Source organism: Oncorhynchus tshawytscha, linkage group LG09 (genome assembly GCF_018296145.1).
Source record: "Oncorhynchus tshawytscha isolate Ot180627B linkage group LG09, Otsh_v2.0, whole genome shotgun sequence".
Taxonomy (NCBI): Eukaryota; Metazoa; Chordata; class Actinopteri; order Salmoniformes; family Salmonidae; genus Oncorhynchus; species Oncorhynchus tshawytscha.
Window position 1 is genome coordinate 465340 of NC_056437.1, and position 22817 is coordinate 488156.

Here is a 22817-nt window from a genome sequence, read left to right on the forward strand (position 1 = left end):
GCCATACGTCTTCCGCAACACAACCCAACCAAGCCGCACTGCTTCTTGACACGATGCCCACTTAACCCGGAAGCCAGCCGCACCAATGTGTCGGAGGAAACACCGTGCACTTGGCGATCGTGTCCGCGTGCACTGCGCCCGGCCCGCCACGAGTTACGAGTGCGTGACAAGGGCATCCCTGCCGGCCAAACCCTCACCTAACCCGGACACTGGGCCAATTGTGTGCCGCCCCATGGGTCTCCTGGACATGGCCGATTACGGCAGAGCCTGGACTTGAACCCAGAGTCTCTAGTGGCACAGCTAGAGACCACTGCGCCACTAGGGAGGTCCACTCAGGAGCAGAACGACAGATTTTCACCTTGTCAGCTCAGGGGTTCCTAACTTGCAACCGCACAGTTAACTAGTCCAACGCTCTAACCATTTCACTCCACAAGTAGCCTGCCTGTTACACGAATGCAGTAGAAGCCAAGGTAAATTGCTAGCTAGCATTTAACTTATCTTATAAAAAACAATCAATCATAATCACTAGTTATAACTACTAAACCAGTTTAGCCGGCAATATTAACCAGGTGAAATTGTGTCACTTCTCTTGCGTTCATTGCACGCAGAGTCAGGGTACATGCAACAATTTGGGCTGCCTGGCTCATTGCGAACTAATTTGCCAGAATTTTATGTAATTATGACATAACATTGAAGGTTGTGCAATGTAACAAGAATATTTAGACTTAGGGATGCCACACGTTAGATAAAATACCGAACTGTTCTGTAATTCACTGAAATAATAAACGTTTTGTTTTCGAAATGATAGTTTCCGGATTCGATCATATTAATGACCAAAGGCTCGTATTTCTGTGTGTTATGTTATAATTAAGTCTATGATTTGATAGAGCAGTCTGACTGAGCAGCAGCAGGCCCGTAATCATTCATTCAAACAGCACTTTATTGCGTTTTGCCAGCAGCTCTTCGCAAGCACAGCGCTGTTTATGACTTCAACCCTATCAGCTTAATGGCTGGTGTAACCAATGTGAAATTAGTTAGCTGGGTGTGCGCTAATACTGTTTCAAACGTCACTCGCTTTTAGATTTGGAGTAGTTATTCCCCTTGCTCTGCACGGCTTTTGTGGGGCGACGGGTAACGATGCTTCGAGTGTGTTCCACTGTTCCTAGGCCGTCATTGAAAATAAGAATTTGTTCTTAACTGACTTGCCTAGTTAAATAAAGGTAAAATATCTATCTATCTGCCTGCCTACCTACCTACATATATACATAGTGTTGAAGTCTGAAGATAGGTTGGAGTCATTACTTAGGTAGGAGTCATTAAAACTCCTTTTTCAACCACTCCACAAATTTCTTGTTAACAAACTATAGTTTTGCCAAATCGGTTAGGACATCTACTTTGTGCATGACACAAGTAATTATTACAACAATTGTTTACAGACAGATTATTTCACTTATAAGTCACTGTATCACAATTCCAGTGGGTCAGAGGTTTACATACATTAAGTTGACTGTGCCTTTAAACAGCTTGGAAAGTTCCAGAAAATTATGTCATGGCTTTAGAAGCTTCTGATAGGCTAATTGAGATCATTTGAGTCAATTGGAGGTGTACCTGTGGATGTATTTCAAGGCCTACCTTCAAACTCAGTGCCTGTTAGCTTGACATCATGGGAAAATCAAAAGAAATCAGCCAAGACCTCAGAAAAATGTAGACCTCCACAAGTCTGGTTCATCCTTGGGAGCAATTTCTAAACGCCTGAAGGTACCATGTTCATCTGTACAAACGATAGTACGCAAGTATAAACACCATGGGACCACACAGCCATCATACCTCTCAGGAAAGGGACTCATTCTGTCTCCTACAGATGAAAGTAGTTTGGTGTGAAAAGTGCAAATCATTCCCAGAACAACAGCAAAGGACCTTTTTATTTTATTTTTTATTTTTCCTTTATTTTACTAGGCAAGTCAGTTAAGAACAAATTCTTATTTTCAATGACGGCCTAGGAACAGTGGGTTAACTGCCTGTTCAGGGGCAGAACGACAGATTTGTACCTTGTCAGCTCGGGGATTCGAACTTGCAACCTTACGTTTATCTGCCTCTGGTATTATGCTGTTGAACATATCTAACAAATTAATAATAGTTGGATAGTTACCTGGGGGCTTGTTGTTTCTCAGCAAGGTGATGTGATTTTGTTTTTTCTCAGCAAGCTGATGTGATGATGTTGTTTGTCAGCTAGGTGATGTAATGATGATGTTTGTCAGCAAGGCGATGTGATGTTGTTGTTTGTCAGCAAGGTGATGTGAGGATGTTGTTTGTCAGCAAGGTGATGTGATGTTGTTGTTTGTCAGCAAGGTGATGTGATGTTGTTGTTTGTCAGCAAGGTGATGTGATGTTGATGTTTGTCAGCAAGGCGATGTGATGCTGTTGTTTGTCAGCAAGGTGATGTGATGTTGTTTGTCAGCAAGGTGATGTGATGTTTTTTGTCAGCAAGGTGATGTTGTTTATTGTTGTTTGTTTGTCAGCAAGGTGATGTTGTCTGTCAGCAAGGTGATGTGATGATGTTTGTCATCATGTTGATGTTTATTTTTGTTTGTTTGTCAGCAAGGTGATGTTGTCTGTCAGCAAGGTGATGTGATGTTGTTTGTCAGCAAGGTGATGTGATGTTTTTTGTCAGCAAGGTGATGTTGTTTATTGTTGTTTGTTTGTCAGCAAGGTGATGTTGTTTGTCAGCAAGGTGATGTGATGATGTTTGTCATCATGTTGATGTTTATTTTTGTTTGTTTGTCAGCAAGGTGATGTTGTCTGTCAGCAAGGTGATGTGATGATGTTGTTTGTCAGCAAGGTGATGTGATGTTTTTTGTCAGCAAGGTGATGTTGTTTGTCAGCAAGGTGATGTTGTTTATTGTTATTGTTTGTTTGTCAGCAAGGTGATGTGATGTTGTCTGTCAGCTAGGTGATGTGATGTTGTCTGTCAGCAAGGTGATGTTGTCTGTCAGCAAGGTGATGTGATGATGATGTTTGTCATCATGGTGATGTTGTTTGTCAGCAAGGTGATGTGATGATGTTTGTCAGCAAGGCGATGTGATGTTGTTTGTCAGCAAGGTGATGTGATGATGTTTGTCAGCTAGGTGATGTGATGTTTGTCAGCAAGGCGATGTGATGTTGTTTGTCAGCAAGGCGATGTGATGATGTTGTTTGTCAGCAAGGTGATGTGATGATGTTTGTCAGCAAGGCGATGTGAGGTTGTTGTTTGTCAGCAAGGCGATGTGATGTTGTTGTTTGTCAGCAAGGTGATGTGATGATGTTGTTTGTCAGCAAGGTGATGTGATGATGTTGTTTGTCAGCAAGGTGATGTGATGTTTTTTGTCAGCAAGGTGATGTTGTTTATTGTTGGTGTTTGTTTGTCAGCAAGGTGATGTTGTCTGTCAGCAAGGTGATGTGATGATGTTTGTCATCATGTTGATGTTGTTTATTTTTGTTTGTTTGTCAGCAAGGTGATGTTGTTTGTCAGCTAGGTGATGTGATGATGTTTGTCATCATGGTGATGTTGTTTGTCAGCAAGGTGATGTTATGATGTCGTTTGTCTGTAAGGTGATGATGATGATTGTCAGCAAGGTGATGTGATGATGATGATTGTCAACAAGGTTATGTGATTTTGTTTCTCAGTAAGGTTATGCAATGTTGTTTGTCAGCAAGGTGATGTTGTTTATTGTTGTTGTTTGTTTGTCAGCAAGGTGATGTGTGATGATGTCGTTTGTCTGTAAGGTGATGATGATGTTTGTCAACAAGGTTATGTGATTTTGTTTCTCAGTAAGGTTATGCAATGTTGTTTGTCAGCAAGATGATGTTGTTTATTGTTGTTGTTTGTTTGTCAGCAAGGTGATGTGTTTCCACCCCTGGTCTGACGTCACACTGCCTCTCATGACGCTTCCTGACATCATCAAAGTGATTGACAAGTGGGCAGAACTGATGGTGGATCTAGGCTCCACCTACCCCTGGGTCCAGGTAAAGTCTGGTCTACAAAGTGACTGAGTAGGAGTGCTGGTCTAGGATCAGGTCCCCCAGTCCATATCATCTTATTCATTATGATTAAAAGGGAGAACGGATCAGAGATCAGCACTCCTACTTTGATACATCTGTCTCCAGGTGTTAAGCCTTTATGGCTTTCTCACCCTGGGAAGCAAGAGGGCAGAGGAGGGTTGCTGTCAACATGGACGGATACAACAAACCATAGAGAAGGCCTTCAGCCAGGAGATTCACAGACCATCGGATGTTAAATCCAATTGATTAGTCGTACACATTTTGCAGATGTTATCGCAGGTAAAATGCTTATGTTTCTATCCTCAAGAGGGCAGGATAGCTAACAATACAAAACAATACACACACATATCAGAACGAGTCCACCATAACATACATACATGCTGTACATGCATGTATATATTTGTGTGTATAGACAGTATATGAATAGAAAAGGTATGTACAGCAGTAGTTATATAGGATGGGTTAGGGTTAGACAGTAGTTATATAGGATGGTGTGTATAGACAGTAGTTATATAGGATTGTGTGTATAGACAGTAGTTATTTATAGGATGGGTTAGGGTTAGACAGTATAGACAGTATAGAGAGTAGTTATATAGGATGGTATGTATAGACAGTAGTTATATAGGATGGTGTGTAGAGACAGTATAGACAGTAGTTATTTAGGATGGTGTGTATAGACAGTAGTTATATAGGATGGTGTGTATAGACAGTAGTTATTTATAGGATGGGTTAGGGTTAGACAGTATAGACAGTAGTTATATAGGATGGTGTGTATAGACAGTAGTTATATAGGATGGTGTGTATAGACAGTAGCAATATAGGATGGTGTGTATAGACAGTATAGACAGTAGTTATACAGGATGGTGTGTATAGACAGTAGTTATATAGGATGGTGTGTATAGACAGTAGCAATATAGGATGGTGTGTATAGACAGTATAGACAGTAGTTATATAGGATGGTGTGTATAGACAGTAGTTATATAGGATGGTGTGTATATACAGTATAGCCCGTAGTTATATAGGAGGGTGTGTATAGACAGTAGTTGTAGAGGATGGTGTGTATAGAGAGTAGTTATATAGGATTGTGTGTACAGAGAGTATGGACAGTAGTTATACAGGATGGTGTGTGTAGACAGTAGTTATATAGGATGGTGTATATAGACAATATAGACGGTAGTTATATAGAATGGTGTGTATAGACAGTATAGACAGTAGTTATATAGGATGGTGTGTATAGACAGTATAGACAGTAGTTATATAGGATGGTGTTTATAGACAGTATAGACAGTAGTTATAAAGGATGGTGTTTATAGACAGTATAGACAGTAGTTATAAAGGATGGTGTGTGTAGACAGTTATATAGGATGGTGTATATAGACAATATAGACGGTAGTTATATAGAATGGTGTGTATATACAGTATAGCCCGTAGTTATATAGGAGGGTGTGTATAGACAGTAGTTATATAGGATGGTGTGTATAGAGAGTATGGACAGTAGTTATATAGAATGATGTGTATAGACAGTAGGTGTAGAGGACGGTGTATAGACAGTATGGACAGCAATTATACGGGATGGTGTGTATAGACAGTATAGACAGTAGTTATATAGCATGGTGTGTGTTGACAGTATGGGCAGTAGTGATATAGGATGGTGTGTATAGACAGTAGTGATATAGGATGGTGTGTATAGACAGTAGTTATTCAGGATGGTGTGTATAGACAGTAGTTATACAGGATGGTGTGTATAGACAGTAGTTATTCAGGATGGTGTGTATAGACAGTAGTTATACAGGATGGTGTGTATATACAGTATGGACAGTAGTTATACAGGATGGTGTGTATATACAGCATGGACAGTAGTTATACAGGATGGTGTGTATAGACAGTAGTAATTTAGGATTGGGTGTGTATAGACAGTAGTTATATAGGGTGGTGTGTATAGACAGTAGTTATTCAGGATGGTGTGTATAGACAGTAGTAATTTAGGATTGGGTGTGTATAGACAGTAGTTATATAGGGTGGTGTGTATAGACAGTAGTTATTCAGGATGGTGTGTATAGACAGTAGTTATACAGGATGGTGTGTATAGACAGTAGTTATACAGGATGGTGTGTATAGACAGTAGTTATATAGGGTGGTGTGTATAGACAGTAGTTATACAGGATGATGTGTATAGACAGTAGTTATATAGGATGGTGTGTAGAGAGAGTAGTTATTTAGGATGGTGTGTATAGACATAGACAGTAGTTATATAGGATGGTGTGTGTAGACAGTATAGAAAGTAGTAATATAAGATGGTGTGTATAGACAGTAGTTATACAGGATGGTGTGTATAGACTGTATAGGATGGTGTGTATAGACAGTAGTTATTCAGGATGGTGTGTACAGACAGTAGTTATACAGGATGGTGTGTATAGACTGTATAGGATGGTGTGTATAGACAGTAGTTATATAGGGTGTTGTGTATAGACAGTATAGACAGTAGTTATATAGGGTGGTGTGTATAGACAGTAGTTATACAGGATGATGTGTATAGACAGTATAGACAGTAGTTATACAGGATGATGTGTATAGACAGTAGTTATATAGGATGGTGTGTAGAGAGAGTAGTTATTTAGGATGGTGTGTATAGACATAGACAGTAGTTATATAGGATGGTGTGTGTAGACAGTATAGAAAGTAGTAATATAAGATGGTGTGTATAGACAGTAGTTATACAGGATGGTGTGTATAGACTGTATAGGATGGTGTGTATAGACAGTAGTTATATAGGGTGGTGTGTATAGACAGTATAGACAGTAGTTATACAGGATGGTGTGTATAGACAGTAGTTATATTGGGTGGTGTGTATAGACAGTATAGACAGTAGTTATACAGGATGATGTGTATAGACAGTATAGACAGTAGTTATATAGGGTGGTGTGTATAGACAGTAGTTATATAGGGTGGTGTGTAAAGACAGTAGTTATACAGGATGATGTGTATAGACAGTAGTTATATAGAATGGTGTGTAGAGAGAGTAGTTATTTAGGATGGTGTGTATAGACATAGACACTAGTTATATAGGATGGTGTGTGTAGACAGTATAGAAAGTAGTAATATAAGATGGTGTGTATAGACAGTAGTTATACAGGATGGTGTGTATAGACTGTATAGGATGGTGTGTATTGACAGTATGGACATTAGTTACATAGGATGGTGTGTATAGACAGTAGTTATTCAGGATGGTGTGTGTAGACAGTAGTTATACAGGATGGTGTGTATAGACAGTAGTTATATAGGGCGTGTGTATAGACAGTATAGACAGTAGTTATATTGGGTGGTGTGTATAGACAGTATAGACAGTAGTTATACAGGATGATGTGTACAGACAGTAGTAATTTAGGATTGGGTGTGTATAGACAGTAGTTATACAGGATGGTGTGTATAGAAAGTAGTTATATAGGGTGGTGTGTATAGACAGTAGTTATTCAGGATGGTGTGTATAGACAGTAGTTATACAGGATGGTGTGTATAGACAGTAGTTATACAGGATGGTGTGTATAGACAGTAGTTATACAGGATGGTGTGTATAGACAGTAGTTATACAGGATGGTGTGTATAGACAGTAGTTATACAGGATGGTGTGTATAGACAGTAGTTATTCAGGATGGTGTGTATAGACAGTAGTTATACAGGATGGTGTGTATAGACAGTAGTTATACAGGATGGTGTGTATAGACAGTAGTAATTTAGGATTGGGTGTGTATAGACAGTAGTAATTTAGGATTGGGTGTGTATAGAAAGTAGTTATATAGGGTGGTGTGTATAGACAGTAGTTATTCAGAATGGTGTGTATAGACAGTAGTTATACAGGATGGTGTGTATATACAGTATGGACAGTAGTTATACAGGATGGTGTGTATATACAGCATGGACAGTAGTTATACAGGATGGTGTGTATAGACAGTAGTAATTTAGGATTGGGTGTGTATAGACAGTAGTTATATAGGGTGGTGTGTATAGACAGTAGTTATTCAGGATGGTGTGTATAGACAGTAGTAATTTAGGATTGGGTGTGTATAGACAGTAGTTATATAGGGTGGTGTGTATAGACAGTAGTTATTCAGGATGGTGTGTATAGACAGTAGTTATACAGGATGGTGTGTATAGACAGTAGTTATACAGGATGGTGTGTATAGACAGTAGTTATATAGGGTGGTGTGTATAGACAGTAGTTATACAGGATGATGTGTATAGACAGTAGTTATATAGGATGGTGTGTAGAGAGAGTAGTTATTTAGGATGGTGTGTATAGACATAGACAGTAGTTATATAGGATGGTGTGTGTAGACAGTATAGAAAGTAGTAATATAAGATGGTGTGTATAGACAGTAGTTATACAGGATGGTGTGTATAGACTGTATATGATGGTGTGTATAGACAGTAGTTATTCAGGATGGTGTGTACAGACAGTAGTTATACAGGATGGTGTGTATAGACTGTATAGGATGGTGTGTATAGACAGTAGTTATATAGGGTGTTGTGTATAGACAGTATAGACAGTAGTTATATAGGGTGGTGTGTATAGACAGTAGTTATACAGGATGATGTGTATAGACGGTATAGACAGTAGTTATACAGGATGATGTGTATAGACAGTAGTTATATAGGATGGTGTGTAGAGAGAGTAGTTATTTAGGATGGTGTGTATAGACATAGACAGTAGTTATATAGGATGGTGTGTGTAGACAGTATAGAAAGTAGTAATATAAGATGGTGTGTATAGACAGTAGTTATACAGGATGGTGTGTATAGACTGTATAGGATGGTGTTTATAGACAGTAGTTATATAGGGTGGTGTGTATAGACAGTATAGACAGTAGTTATACAGGATGATGTGTATAGACAGTATAGACAGTAGTTATATAGGGTGGTGTGTATAGACAGTAGTTATATAGGGTGGTGTGTAAAGACAGTAGTTATACAGGATGATGTGTATAGACAGTAGTTATATAGAATGGTGTGTAGAGAGAGTAGTTATTTAGGATGGTGTGTATAGACATAGACACTAGTTATATAGGATGGTGTGTGTAGACAGTATAGAAAGTAGTAATATAAGATGGTGTGTATAGACAGTAGTTATACAGGATGGTGTGTATAGACTGTATAGGATGGTGTGTATTGACAGTATGGACATTAGTTACATAGGATGGTGTGTATAGACAGTAGTTATTCAGGATGGTGTGTGTAGACAGTAGTTATACAGGATGGTGTGTATAGACAGTAGTTATATAGGGCGGTGTGTATAGACAGTATAGACAGTAGTTATATTGGGTGGTGTGTATAGACAGTATAGACAGTAGTTATACAGGATGATGTGTACAGACAGTAGTAATTTAGGATTGGGTGTGTATAGACAGTAGTTATACAGGATGGTGTGTATAGAAAGTAGTTATATAGGGTGGTGTGTATAGACAGTAGTTATTCAGGATGGTGTGTATAGACAGTAGTTATACAGGATGGTGTGTATAGACAGTAGTTATACAGGATGGTGTGTATAGACAGTAGTTATACAGGATGGTGTGTATAGACAGTAGTTATACAGGATGGTGTGTATAGACAGTAGTTATTCAGGATGGTGTGTATAGACAGTAGTTATACAGGATGGTGTGTATAGACAGTAGTTATACAGGATGGTGTGTATAGACAGTAGTAATTTAGGATTGGGTGTGTATAGACAGTAGTAATTTAGGATTGGGTGTGTATAGAAAGTAGTTATATAGGGTGGTGTGTATAGACAGTAGTTATTCAGGATGGTGTGTATAGACAGTAGTTATACAGGATGGTGTGTATAGACAGTAGTAATTTAGGATTGGGTGTGTATAGACAGTAGTTATATAGGGTGGTGTGTATAGACAGTAGTTATTCAGGATGGTGTGTATAGACAGTAGTTATACAGGATGGTGTGTATGGACAGTAGTTATACAGGATGGTGTGTATAGACAGTAGTTATTCAGGATGGTGTGTATAGACAGTAGTTATACAGGATGGTGTGTATAGACAGTAGTTATACAGGATGGTGTGTATGGACAGTAGTTATACCGGATGGTGTGTATAGACAGTAGTTATATAGGATGGTGTGTAGAGAGAGTAGTTATTTAGGATGGTGTGTATAGACATAGACAGTAGTTATATAGGATGGTGTGTGTAGACAGTATAGAAAGGGAAGAGTTGGACAAATAGAGAAATCATTGATGCCTACCCAGAATGCACTGTTTCTGGTGAAGTTGTTCTTCCATTACATGTTTTCCAAAGATGATTTATTCAAGTATGTGTTGATGACCAAAAATGTAATTTTTTTTTCCATTCAATATATATATATAAGATGGTGTGTATAGACAGTAGTTATGCAGGATGGTGTGTATAGACTGTATAGGATGGTGTGTATTGACAGTATGGAAATTAGTTACATAGGATGGTGTGTTTAGACAGTAGTTATTCAGGATGGTGTGTATAGACAGTAGTTATACAGGATGGCATGTATAGAGAGTAGTTATACAGAATGGCTTGTATAGACAGTAGTTATACAGGTTGGTGTGTATAGACAGTAGTTATATAGAGTGGTATGTATAGACAGTAGTTATATAGGGTGGTGTTTATAGACAGTAGTTATATAGGATGGTGTGTATAGACAGTAGTTATATAGGGTGTTGTGTATAGACAGTAGTTATATAGGATGGTGTGCATAGACAGTATGGACAGTAGTTATATAGGATGGTGTGTATAGACAGTAGTTATATAGGATGGTGTGTAGACAGTAGTTATATAGGATGGTGTGTAGACATTAGTTATATAGGATGGTGTGTAGACATTAGTTATATAGGATGGTGTGTAGACAGTAGTTATATAGGATGGTGTGTAGACATTAGTTATATAGGATGGTGTGTATAGACATTAGTTATATAGGATGGTGTGTATAGACAGTAGTTATATAGGATGGTGTGTATAGACAGTAGTTATATAGGATGGTGTGTATAGATAGTAGTTATATAGGATGGTGTGTATAGACAGTAGTTATATAGGATGGTGTGTATAGACAGTAGTTATATAGGGTGGTGTGTATATACAGTAGTTATATAGGGTGGTGTGTATAGACAGTAGTTATATAGGGTGTTGTGTATAGACAGTAGTTATATAGGGTGGTGTGTATAGACAGTATAGAGAGTAGTTATATAGGATGGTGTGTAGACATTAGTTATTTAGGATGGTGTGTATAGACAGTAGTTATATAGGATGGTGTGTATAGACAGTAGTTATATAGGATGGTGTGTATAGATAGTAGTTATATAGGATGGTGTGTATAGACAGTAGTTATATAGGGTGGTGTGTATATACAGTAGTTATATAGGGTGGTGTGTATAGACAGTAGTTATATAGGGTGTTGTGTATAGACAGTAGTTATATAGGGTGGTGTGTATAGACAGTATAGACAGTAGTTATATAGGATGGTGTGTGTAGACAGTAGTTGTATAGGATGGTGTGTATAGACAGTAGTTATATAGGGTGGTGTGTACAGACAGTAGTTATATAGGGTGGTGTGTATAGACAGCTTAGTCAGCTCAGGGATTCGAACCAGCGACCTTTCAATTACTGGCCCAACGCTTTTAAACACTTGGCCTCATCTTAACTGCTTGGCTACCTTGAATGAAAGATGAACCTCATTCACGTAGTTATATGCTCTTAAAACCGTTGTATCTTATTGGGGGATTGGTCAAATTGACCTGCATGTTACGCGCCTGCTTATAAGTGATATACAGGCTCTAATATTTTTAGTTAAGGTACCTTTATTCATGTAGTTTACTACTACTATCACCCTCTGGGGACGGACAGGGGAAGTCTTTAACCTCCTGTCTTCTATCACCCTCTGGGGACGGACAGGGGAAGTCTTTAACCTCCTGTCTTCTATCACCCTCTGGGGACGGACAGGGGAAGTCTTTAACCTCCTGTCTTCTGTCACCCTCTGGGGACGGACAGGGGAAGTCTTTAACCTCCTGTCTTCTATCACCCTCTGGGGACGGACAGGGGAAGTCTTTAACCTCCTGTCTTCTATCACCCTCTGGGGACGGACAGGGGAAGTCTTTAACCTCCTGTCTTCTGTCACCCTCTGGGGACGGACAGGGGAAGTCTTTAACCTCCTGTCTTCTGTCACCCTCTGGGGACGGACAGGGGAAGTCTTTAACCTCCTGTCTTCTGTCACCCTCTGGGGACGGACAGGGAAGTCTTTAACCTCCTGTCTTCTGTCACCCTCTGGGGACGGACAGGGAAGTCTTTAACCTCCTGTCTTCTGTCACCCTCTGGGGGCGGACAGGGGAAGTCTTTAACCTCCTGTCTTCTATCACCCTCTGGGGACGGACAGGGGAAGTCTTTAACCTCCTGTCTTCTGTCACCCTCTGGGGACGGACAGGGAAGTCTTTAACCTCCTGTCTTCTGTCACCCTCTGGGGACGGACAGGGGAAGTCTTTAACCTCCTGTCTTCTGTCACCCTCTGGGGACGGACAGGGAAGTCTTTAACCTCCTGTCTTCTGTCACCCTCTGGGGACAGACAGGGAAGTCTTTAACCTCCTGTCTTCTGTCACCCTCTGGGGACGGACAGGGGAAGTCTTTAACCTCCTGTCTTCTATCACCCTCTGGGGGCGGACAGGGAAGTCTTTAACCTCCTGTCTTCTATCACCCTCTGGGGACGGACAGGGGAAGTCTTTAACCTTCTGTCTTCTATCACCCTCTGGGGACGGACAGGGGAAGTCTTTAACCTCCTGTCTTCTGTCACCCTCTGGGGACGGACAGGGGAAGTCTTTAACCTCCTGTCTTCTGTCACCCTCTGGGGACGGACAGGGGAAGTCTTTAACCTCCTGTCTTCTATCACCCTCTGGGGACGGACAGGGGAAGTCTTTAACCTCCTGTCTTCTATCACCTCTGGGGACGGACAGGGGAAGTCTTTAACCTCCTGTCTTCTATCACCCTCTGGGGACGGACAGGGAAGTCTTTAACCTCCTGTCTTCTATCACCCTCTGGGGACGGACAGGGAAGTCTTTAACCTCCTGTCTTCTGTCACCCTCTGGGGACGGACAGGGAAGTCTTTAACCTCCTGTCTTCTATCACTCTCTGGGGACGGACAGGGGAAGTCTTTAACCTCCTGTCTTCTGTCACCCTCTGGGGACGGACAGGGGAAGTCTTTAACCTCCTGTCTTCTATCACCCTCTGGGGACGGACAGGGGAAGTCTTTAACCTCCTGTCTTCTGTCACCCTCTGGGGACGGACAGGGAAGTCTTTAACCTCCTGTCTTCTGTCACCCTCTGGGGACGGACAGGGGAAGTCTTTAACCTCCTGTCTTCTATCACTCTCTGGGGACGGACAGGGGAAGTCTTTAACCTCCTGTCTTCTGTCACCCTCTGGGGACGGACAGGGAAGTCTTTAACCTCCTGTCTTCTATCACCCTCTGGGGACGGACAGGGGAAGTCTTTAACCTCCTGTCTTCTATCACCCTCTGGGGACGGACAGGGAAGTCTTTAACTCCTGTCTTCTATCACCCTCTGGGGACGGGATGTTGTGTGTGTGTAGTTGGTGGGGTCAGTGTGTGTGTGTAGTTGGTGGGGTCAGGGTGTGTGTGTAGTTGGTGGGGTCAGTGTGTGTGTGTAGTTGGTGGGGTCAGTGTGTGTGTGTAGTTGGTGGGGTCAGTGTGTGTGTGTAGTTGGTGGGGTCAGTGTGTGTGTGTAGTTGGTGGGGTCAGTGTGTGTGTGTAGTTGGTGGGGTCAGTGTGTGTGTGTAGTTGGTGGGGTCAGTGTGTGTGTGTAGTTGGTGGGGTCAGTGTGTGTGTGTAGTTGGTGGGGTCAGTGTGTGTGTGTGTGTAGTTGTTGGGGTCAGTGTGTGTGTGTAATTGTTGGCGTCAGGGTGTGTGTGTGTAGTTGGTGGGGTCAGTGTGTGTGTGTTTGTAATTGTTGGCGTCAGGGTGTGTGTGTAGTTGGTGGCGTCAGGGTGCGTGTGTAGTTGGTGGGGTCAGGGTGCGTGTGTAGTTGGTGGGGTCAGGGTGCGTGTGTAGTTGGTGGGGTCAGAATGTGTGTAGTTGGTGGGGTCAGGGTGTGTGTGTAGTTGGTGGGGTCAGGGTGTGTGTGTAGTTGGTGGGGTCAGGGTGTGTGTGTAGTTGGTGGGGTCAGGGTGTGTGTGTAGTTGGTGGGGTCAGGGTGCGTGTGTAGTTGGTGGGGTCAGGGTGTGTGTGTAGTTGGTGGGGTCAGGGTGCGTGTGTAGTTGGTGGGGTCAGGGTGTGTGTGTAGTTGGTGGGGTCATAATGTGTGTAGTTGGTGGGGTCAGGGTGTGTGTGGTGGGGGAATCCTTGTGTCTTTTCAGGGACTCTGAAATGTAATCACAATCCTGTGTTCATACCTGGCTTTAACCATACGTGATTAGATTACCATACTAGACTAAGACCTGTCTTTAACTGTGTTAGATTACCATACTAGACAAATCAAATCAAATCAAATTTTATTTGTCACATACACATGGTTAGCAGATGTTAATGCGAGTGTAGCGAAATGCTTGTGCTTCTATTTCCGACAATGCAGTAATAACCAACAAGTAATCTAACTAACAATTCCAAAACTACTGTCTTATACACACAAGTGTAAGGGGATAAAGAATATGTACATAAAGATATATGAATGAGTGATGGTACAGAGCGGCATAGGCAAGATACAGTAGCTGATATCGAGTACAGTATATACATATTAGATGAGTATGTAAACAAAGTGGCATAGTTAAAGTGGCTAGTGATACATGTATTACATAAAGATGCAGTAGATGATATAGAGTACAATATATACGTATACATATGAGATTAATAATGTAGGGTATGTAAACATTATATTAGGTAGCATTGTTTAAAGTGGCTAGTGATATATTTTACATCATTTCCCATCAATTCCCATGATTAATGTGGCTGGAGTTGAGTCAGTGTGTTGGCAGCAGCCACTCAATGTTAGTGGTGGCTGTTTAACAGTCTGATGGCCTTGAGATAGAAGCTGTTTTTCAGTCTCTCGGTCCCAGCTTTGATGCACCTGTACTGACCTCGCCTTCTGGATGATAGCGGGGTGAACAGGCAGTGGCTCGGGTGGTTGTTGTTCTTGATGATCTTTATGGCCTTCCTGTAACATCAAATCAAATTTATTTATATAGCCCTTTGTACATCAGCTGATATCTCAAAGTGCTGTACAGAAACCCAGCCTAAAACCCCAAACAGCAAGCAATGCAGGTGTAGAAGCACGGTGGCTAGGAAAAACTCCCTAGAAAGGCCAAAACCTAGGAAGAAACCTAGAGAGGAACCAGGCTATGTGGGGTGGCCAGTCCTCTTCTGGCTGTGCCGGGTGGAGATTATAACAGAACATGACCAAGATGTTCAAATGTTCATAAATGACCAGCATGGTCGTATAATAATAAGGCAGAACAGTTGAAACTGGAGCAGCAGCACGGTCAGGTGGACTGGGGACAGCAAGGAGTCATCATGTCAGGTAGTCCTGGGGTATGGTCCTAGGGCTCAGGTCCTCCGAGAGGGAGAGAAAGAGAGAATTAGAGAACGCACACTTAGATTCACACAGGACACCGAATAGGACAGGAGAGGTACTCCTTTTTCACAATGCTGTCTGTGTGGGTGGACCAATTCAGTTTGTCTGTGATGTGTATGCCGAGGAACTTACAACTTGCTACCCTCTCCACTACTGTTCCATCGATGTGGATAGGGGGGGTGTTCCCTCTGCTGTTTCCTGAAGTCCACAATCATCTCCTTAGTTTTGTTGACGTTGAGTGAGGTTATTTTCCTGACACCACACTCCGAGGGCCCTCACCTCCTCCCTGTAGGCCGTCTCGTCGTTGTTGGTAATCAAGCCTACCACTGTTGTGTCGTCCGCAAACTTGATGATTGAGTTGGAGGTGTGCGTGGCCACGCAGTCGTGGGTGAACAGGGAGTACAGTAGAGGGCTCAGAACGCACCCTTGTGGGGCCCCAGTGTTGAGGATCAGCGGGGTGGAGATGTTGTTGCCTACCCTCACCACCTGGGGGCGGCCCGTCAGGAAGTCCAGTACCTAGTAGCACAGGGCGGGGTCGAGACCCAGGGTCTCGAGCTTGATGACGAGCTTGGAGGGTACTATGGTGTTAAATGCCGAGCTGTAGTCGATGAACAGCATTCTCACATAGGTATTCCTCTTGCAAGTTCGAATCCCCGAGCTGACAAGGTACAAATCTGTCGTTCTGCCCCTGAACAGGCAGTTAACCCACTGTTCCTAGGCCGTCATTGAAAATAAGAATTTGTTCTTAACTGACTTGCCTAGTAAAATAAAGATACAATTTTTTTTAAATGATACATTTTTTAAAAAAAGCAGTGGTTCGCGCTTTCAGTTTCACGCGAATGCTGCCATCAATCCACGGTTTCTGGTTTGGGAAGGTTTTAATCGTTGCTATGGGAACGACATCTTCAACGCACGTTCTAATGAACTCGCACACCGAATCAGCGTATTCGTCAATGTTGTTGTCTGACGCAATACGAAACATGTCCCAGTCCACGTGATGGAAGCAGTCTTGGAGTGTGGAATCAGATTGGTCGGACCAGCGTTGAACAGACCTCAGCATGGGAGCTTCTTGTTTTAGTTTCTGTCTGTAGGCAGGGATCAACAAAATGGAGTCGTGGTCAGCTTTTCCGAAAGGAGGGCGGGGCAGGGCCTTATATGCGTCGCGGAAGTTAGAATAGCAGTGATCCAAGGTTTTGCCAGCCCTGGTTGCGCAATCGATATGCTGATACAATTTAGGGAGTCTTGTTTTCAGATTAGCCTTGTTAAAATCCCCAGCTACAATGAATGCAGCCTCAGGATGTATGGATTCCAGTTTGCAAAGAGTCAAATAAAGTTTGTTCAGAGCCATCGATGTGTCTGCTTGGGGAGGAATATATACGGCTGTGATTATAATCGAAGAGAATTCTCTTGGTAGATAATGCGTTCGACATTTGATTGTGAGGAATTCTAAATCAGGTGAACAGAAGGACTTGAGTTCCTGTAATGCTTTTGTGACCACACCACGTCTCGTTAGCCATAAGGCATACGCCCCTGCCCCTCTTCTTACCAGAAAGATGTTTGTTTCTGTCGGCGCGATGAGCGGAGAAACCACTAAGACCTGTCTTTAACTGTGTTTCAGATCTTTGAGAATAAAGGAGCCATGATGGGCTGTTCCAACCCCCATCCTCACTGCCAGGTAAGTCAGCCTGTTCCAACCTCTATCCTCACTGCCAGGTAAGTCAGCCTGTTCCAACCCCCATCCTCACTGCCAGGTAAGTCAGCCTGTTCCAACCCCCATCCTCACTGCCAGGTAAGTCAGCCTGTTCCAACCCCCATCCTCACTGCCAGGTAAGTCAGCCTGTTCCAACCTCTATCCTCACTGCCAGGTAAGTCAGCCTGTTCCAACCCCCATCCTCACTGCCAGGTAAGTCAGCCTGTTCCAACCCCCATCCTCACTGCCAGGTAAGTCAGCCTGTTCCAACCCCCATCCTCACTGCCAGGTAAGTCAGCCTGTTCCAACCCCCATCTTCACTGCCAGGTAAGTCAGCCTGTTCCAACCTCTATCCTCACTGCCAGGTAAGCCAGCCTGTTCCAACCTCTATTCTCACTGTTACCCACTCCTGAAAGAGAGGTTTCATTAGACTCCATTGAACAACAAGGCCGACCGGTCCAGTATATTACCCTCCAGCAGTCTGTAATAATGGTCATATTGTTGGACCGTACACTACTGTTATACAGTCTGCTACATTAGCTTGTAAGTGTGTGTTTTTTTTTTTATGAAGGGGGGCCAGATGCTCGCTGGCTTCCCTTGCATTCAATGCTATGGGAGGCAACAATGTCATACTCTTTATGACCAGACATGATCAGATAGATGGCCTACACAGACAGAGAAAGAGGGGTACTGTTTTGCTCACTAGGATGCTTTCTCTGGTGAGATACACTACATCTGTGACTAGTTTCAGGAAATTAGATATATGTTGCATGTCACTACTTCACAGGAAAGGCATTTCTTTGCAAAATGTTTTTTTGGGGCAGAAGTGCCTTCTGGAACATGTGAACTTTGCCTTAATAACAAACGTGTATGCAGTCTGTAAATACGAATAAAATGGTTAAATTACATGCCTAGTTGGTCTAAACACAGAAAAAGTCAGGAACCTTCCCGCTAGCCATGATTGGCTGAGATAATGGCTTGGCTGAACATTCCCGAGAGTTCGGATTGGTCTGCCATGTAGCATACTTTTGCCTATAACAATGAGCTGCTCAGTATGTGTTGCTCACAGAACGGGACCGCCGAGTGCTGAAGCGCGTAAAAATTGTCTGTCCTCGGTTGCAACACTCACTACTGAGTTCCAAACTGCCTCTGGAGCAACGTCAGCATAATAACTGTTAGTTGGGAGCTTCATGAAATGGGTTTCCATGGCCGAGCAGCCATGGAGCAGCCATTTTAGGCACACAAGCCTAAAATCACCATGCACAATGCCAAGCGTTAGCTGGAGTGGTGTAAAGTTCTCCGCCATTGGACTCTGGAGCAGTGGAAACACGTTCTCTGGAGTGATGAGTCACGCTTCACCATCTGGCAGTCTGACAGACTAATCTGGGTTTGACGGATACCAGGAGAACGCTACCTGCCCCAATGCATAGTGCCCACTGTAAAGTTTGTTGTAAGAGGAATGATGGTTTTGGCCTGTTTGATGTTTCGGGCCCCTTATTTCCAGTGAAGGGAAATCTTAACGCTACAGCATACAATGACATTCTAGATGATTCTGTGCTTCCAACTTTGTGGCAACAGTTTGGGGAATACCCTTTCCTGTTTCAGCATGACAATGCCTCCGTGCACAAAGCGAGGTCCATATAGAAATGGTTTATTGATATCAGTGTGGAAGAACTTGACTGGCCTGCACAGAGCCCTGATCTCAACCCCATCAAACACCTTTCAGATGAATTGGAACGCCGACTCCGAGCCAGGCCTAATCACCCAACATCAGTGCCCTACCTCACTAATACTCTTGTGGCTGAATGGAAGTAGGTCCCCTCAGCAATGTCCCAACATCTAGTGGAAAGCCTTCTCAGAAGAGTGGGGCCTGTTATAGCAGCAATGTTCCTACATCTAGTGGAAAGCCTTCCCAGAAGAGTGGAGGTTGTTATAGCAGCAATGTTCCTACATGTAGTGGAAAAGTCAAGTCAAGTCAAGTCAAATTGTATTTGTCACATACACATGGTTAGCAGATGTTAATGCGAGTGTAGCGAAATGCTTGTGCTTCTAGTTCCGACAATGCAGTAATAACGAACAAGTAATCTAACTAACAATTCCAAAAAACTACTGTCTTATACACAGTGTAAGGGGATAAAGAATATGTACATAAGGATATATGAATGAGTGATGGTACAGAGCAGCATAGGCAAGATACAGTAGATGATATCGAGTACAGTATATACATATGAGATAAGTATGTAAACCAAGTGGCATAGTTAAAGTGGCTAGTGATACATGTATTACATAAGGATGCAGTCGATGATATAGAGTACAGTATCTACGTATGCATATGAGATGAATAATGTAGGGTAAGTAACATTATATAAGGTAGCATTGTTTAAAGTGGCTAGTGATATATTTACATCATTTCCCATCAATTCCCATTATTAAAGTGGCTGGAGTAGAGTCAGTGTCATTGACAGTGTGTTGGCAGTAGCCACTCAATGTTAGTGGTGGCTGTTTAACAGTCTGATGGCCTTGAGATAGAAGCTGTTTTTCAGTCTCTCGGTCCCAGCTTTGATGCACCTGTACTGACCTCGCCTTCTGGATGACAGCGGGGTGAACAGGCAGTGGCTCGGGTGGTTGGTGTCCTTGATGATCTTTATGGCCTTCCTGTAGCATCGGGTGGTGTAGGTGTCCTGGAGGGCAGGTAGTTTGCCCCCGGTGATGCATTGTGCAGACCTCACTACCCTCTGGAGAGCCTTACGATTGAGGGCGGTGCAGTTGCCATACCAGGCGGTGATACAGCCCGCCAGGATGCTCTCGATTGTGCATCTGTAGAAGTTTGTGAGTGCTTTTGGTGACAAGCCGAATTTCTTCAGCCTCCTGAGGTTGAAGAGGCCTGCTGCGCCTTCCTCACGATGCTGTCTGTGTGAGTGGACCAATTCAGTTTGTCTGTGATGTGTATGCCGAGGAACTTAAAACTTGCTACCCTCTCCACTACTGTTCCATCGATGTGGATGGGGGTGTTCCCTCTGCTGTTTCCTGAAGTCCACAATCATCTCCTTAGTTTTGTTGACGTTGAGTGTGAGGTTATTTTCCTGACACCACACTCCGAGGGCCCTCACCTCCTCCCTGTAGGCCGTCTCGTCATTGTTGGTAATCAAGCCTACCACTGTTGTGTCGTCCGCAAACTTGATGATTGAGTTGGAGGCGTGCGTGGCCACGCAGTCGTGGGTGAACAGGGAGTACAGGAGAGGGCTCAGAACGCACCCTTGTGGGGCCCCAGTGTTGAGGATCAGCGGGGAGGAGATGTTGTTGCCTACCCTCACCACCTGGGGGCGGCCCGTCAGGAAGTCCAGTACCCAGTTGCACAGGGCGGGGTCGAGACCCAGGGTCTCGAGCTTGATGACGAGCTTGGAGGGTACTATGGTGTTGAATGCCGAGCTGTAGTCGATGAACAGCATTCTCACATAGGTATTCCTCTTGTCCAGATGGGTTAGGGCAGTGTGCAGTGTGGTTGAGATTGCATCGTCTGTGGACCTATTTGGGCGGTAAGCAAATTGGAGTGGGTCCAGGGTGTCAGGTAGGGTGGAGGTGATATGGTCCTTGACTAGTCTCTCGAAGCACTTCATGATGACGGATGTGAGTGCTACGGGGCGGTAGTCGTTTAGCTCAGTTACCTTAGCTTTCTTGGGAACAGGAACAATGGTGGCCCTCTTGAAGCATGTGGGAACAGCAGACTGGTATAGGGATTGATTGAATATGTCCGTGAACACACCGGCCAGCTGGTCTGCGCATGCTCTGAGGGCGCGGCTGGGGATGCCGTCTGGGCCTGCAGCCTTACGAGGGTTAACACGTTTAAATGTCTTACTCACTTCGGCTGCAGTGAAGGAGAGACCGCATGTTTTCGTTGCAGGCCGTGTCAGTGGCACTGTATTGTCCTCAAAGCGGGCAAAAAAGTTATTTAGTCTGCCTGGGAGCAAGACATCCTGGTCCGTGACTGGGCTGGGTTTCTTCCTGTAGTCCGTGATTGACTGTAGACCCTGCCACATGCCTCTTGTGTCTGAGCCGTTGAATTGAGAATCTACTTTGTCTCTGTACTGGCGCTTAGCTTGTTTGATAGCCTTGCGGAGGGAATAGCTGCACTGTTTGTATTCAGTCATGTTACCAGACACCTTGCCCTGATTAAAAGCAGTGGTTCGCGCCTTCAGTTTCACACGAATGCTGCCATCAATCCACGGTTTCTGGTTAGGGAATGTTTTAATCGTTGCTATGGGAACGACATCTTCAATGCACGTTCTAATGAACTCGCACACCGAATCAGCGTATTCGTCCATGTTGTTGTCTGGCGCAATACGAAACATCTCCCAGTCCACGTGATGGAAGCAGTCTTGGAGTGTGGAGTCAGCTTGGTCAGACCAGCGTTGGACAGACCTCAGCGTGGGAGCTTGTTTTAGTTTCTGTCTGTAGGCAGGGATCAACAAAATGAAGAGTGGGGGCTGTTATAGCTGTTATAGCAGCAATGTTCCTACATCTAGTGGAAAGCCTTCCCAGAAGAGTGGAGGCTGTTATAGCAGCAATGTTCCATCATCTAGTGGAAAGCCTTCCCAGAAGAGTGGAGGCTGTTATAGCAGCAACGTTCCATCATCTAGTGGAAAGCCTTCCCAGAAAAGTGGAGGCTGTTATAGCAGCAAAGGGGGGACCAACTCCATATTAATGCCCATGATTTTGGAACGAGATGTTCGACGAGCAGGTGTCCACATGCTTTTGGATATGTAGTATACATTCAGCCTCTTGTGAATTGAAGGAAAATGACGAAACACAGAGAGACGAAGAATACATTCTTTCTTGGTAAATGTTTTGCCTTTGCTTCCCTTGGCATCCATGAATACACGCCAATGCAAAGCTGTGCTTACTTCCAGATGTTTGTTGGACACTTTACTCTGGTCTCCAGCTCGTAAAACAAGTCCTTGATTATTCCAACTGTTATTAGATGTTCATTGTGTGTAAAAACAGATCAGTAAAAACACTTTATTGAGCGTCCTAAATTGAGCTGCATAGCTGACAGTTTTAAATGTAAAATGATACGCCTTGACTTTTTTTTTCTAAAACACAATTTTTTTTAGCATCATTGTTGGCTCTCTGGACTGTAAAGGCACTTTGAAGACTGTTACCCAACCAGCATCTCTCCCTCTCTCTCTCTCTCTCTCCCTCCCTGTCCCCCTCAACTCCCCTGTCTCCTCTGTGTGTGACGGTTTTATAGCATCAAGGACTGTTCAGCCTCTCTGGATGAGCTCAGGATTTGACTAGTTTCTCTGTGGCCAGGGACATTTAATATGGAAACGGAGCAGACTGGGCTGTACCAAAGTACAAAGAGGAGTGGATTAGTCCGTCGTCTAGTGAAGATATCTTTATAAGTTGTGTAAGGAGCTCTCATTAAAGAACATTCCTCTGATGAAGACATCAGAAAACTATGCAGTTTACTGGCATGCTATCTATCACTAGTATTA

At 43.3% G+C, this 22817-nt stretch overlaps 1 protein-coding gene across 2 annotated transcripts in view; it reads left to right on the forward strand.

Annotated features, from left to right (window-relative positions):
• Nucleotides 1-22817, forward strand: part of galt (galactose-1-phosphate uridylyltransferase) — a 136305-nt gene that overhangs the window by 43501 nt on the left and 69987 nt on the right. For both annotated transcript variants that reach the window (XM_042326361.1, XM_042326360.1), the window contains exons 4-5: nt 3873-4002; nt 17251-17307. In XM_042326361.1, the coding sequence (XP_042182295.1) occupies nt 3873-4002; nt 17251-17307 (187 nt within the window). The remainder of the gene's footprint in view (nt 1-3872; nt 4003-17250; nt 17308-22817) is intronic.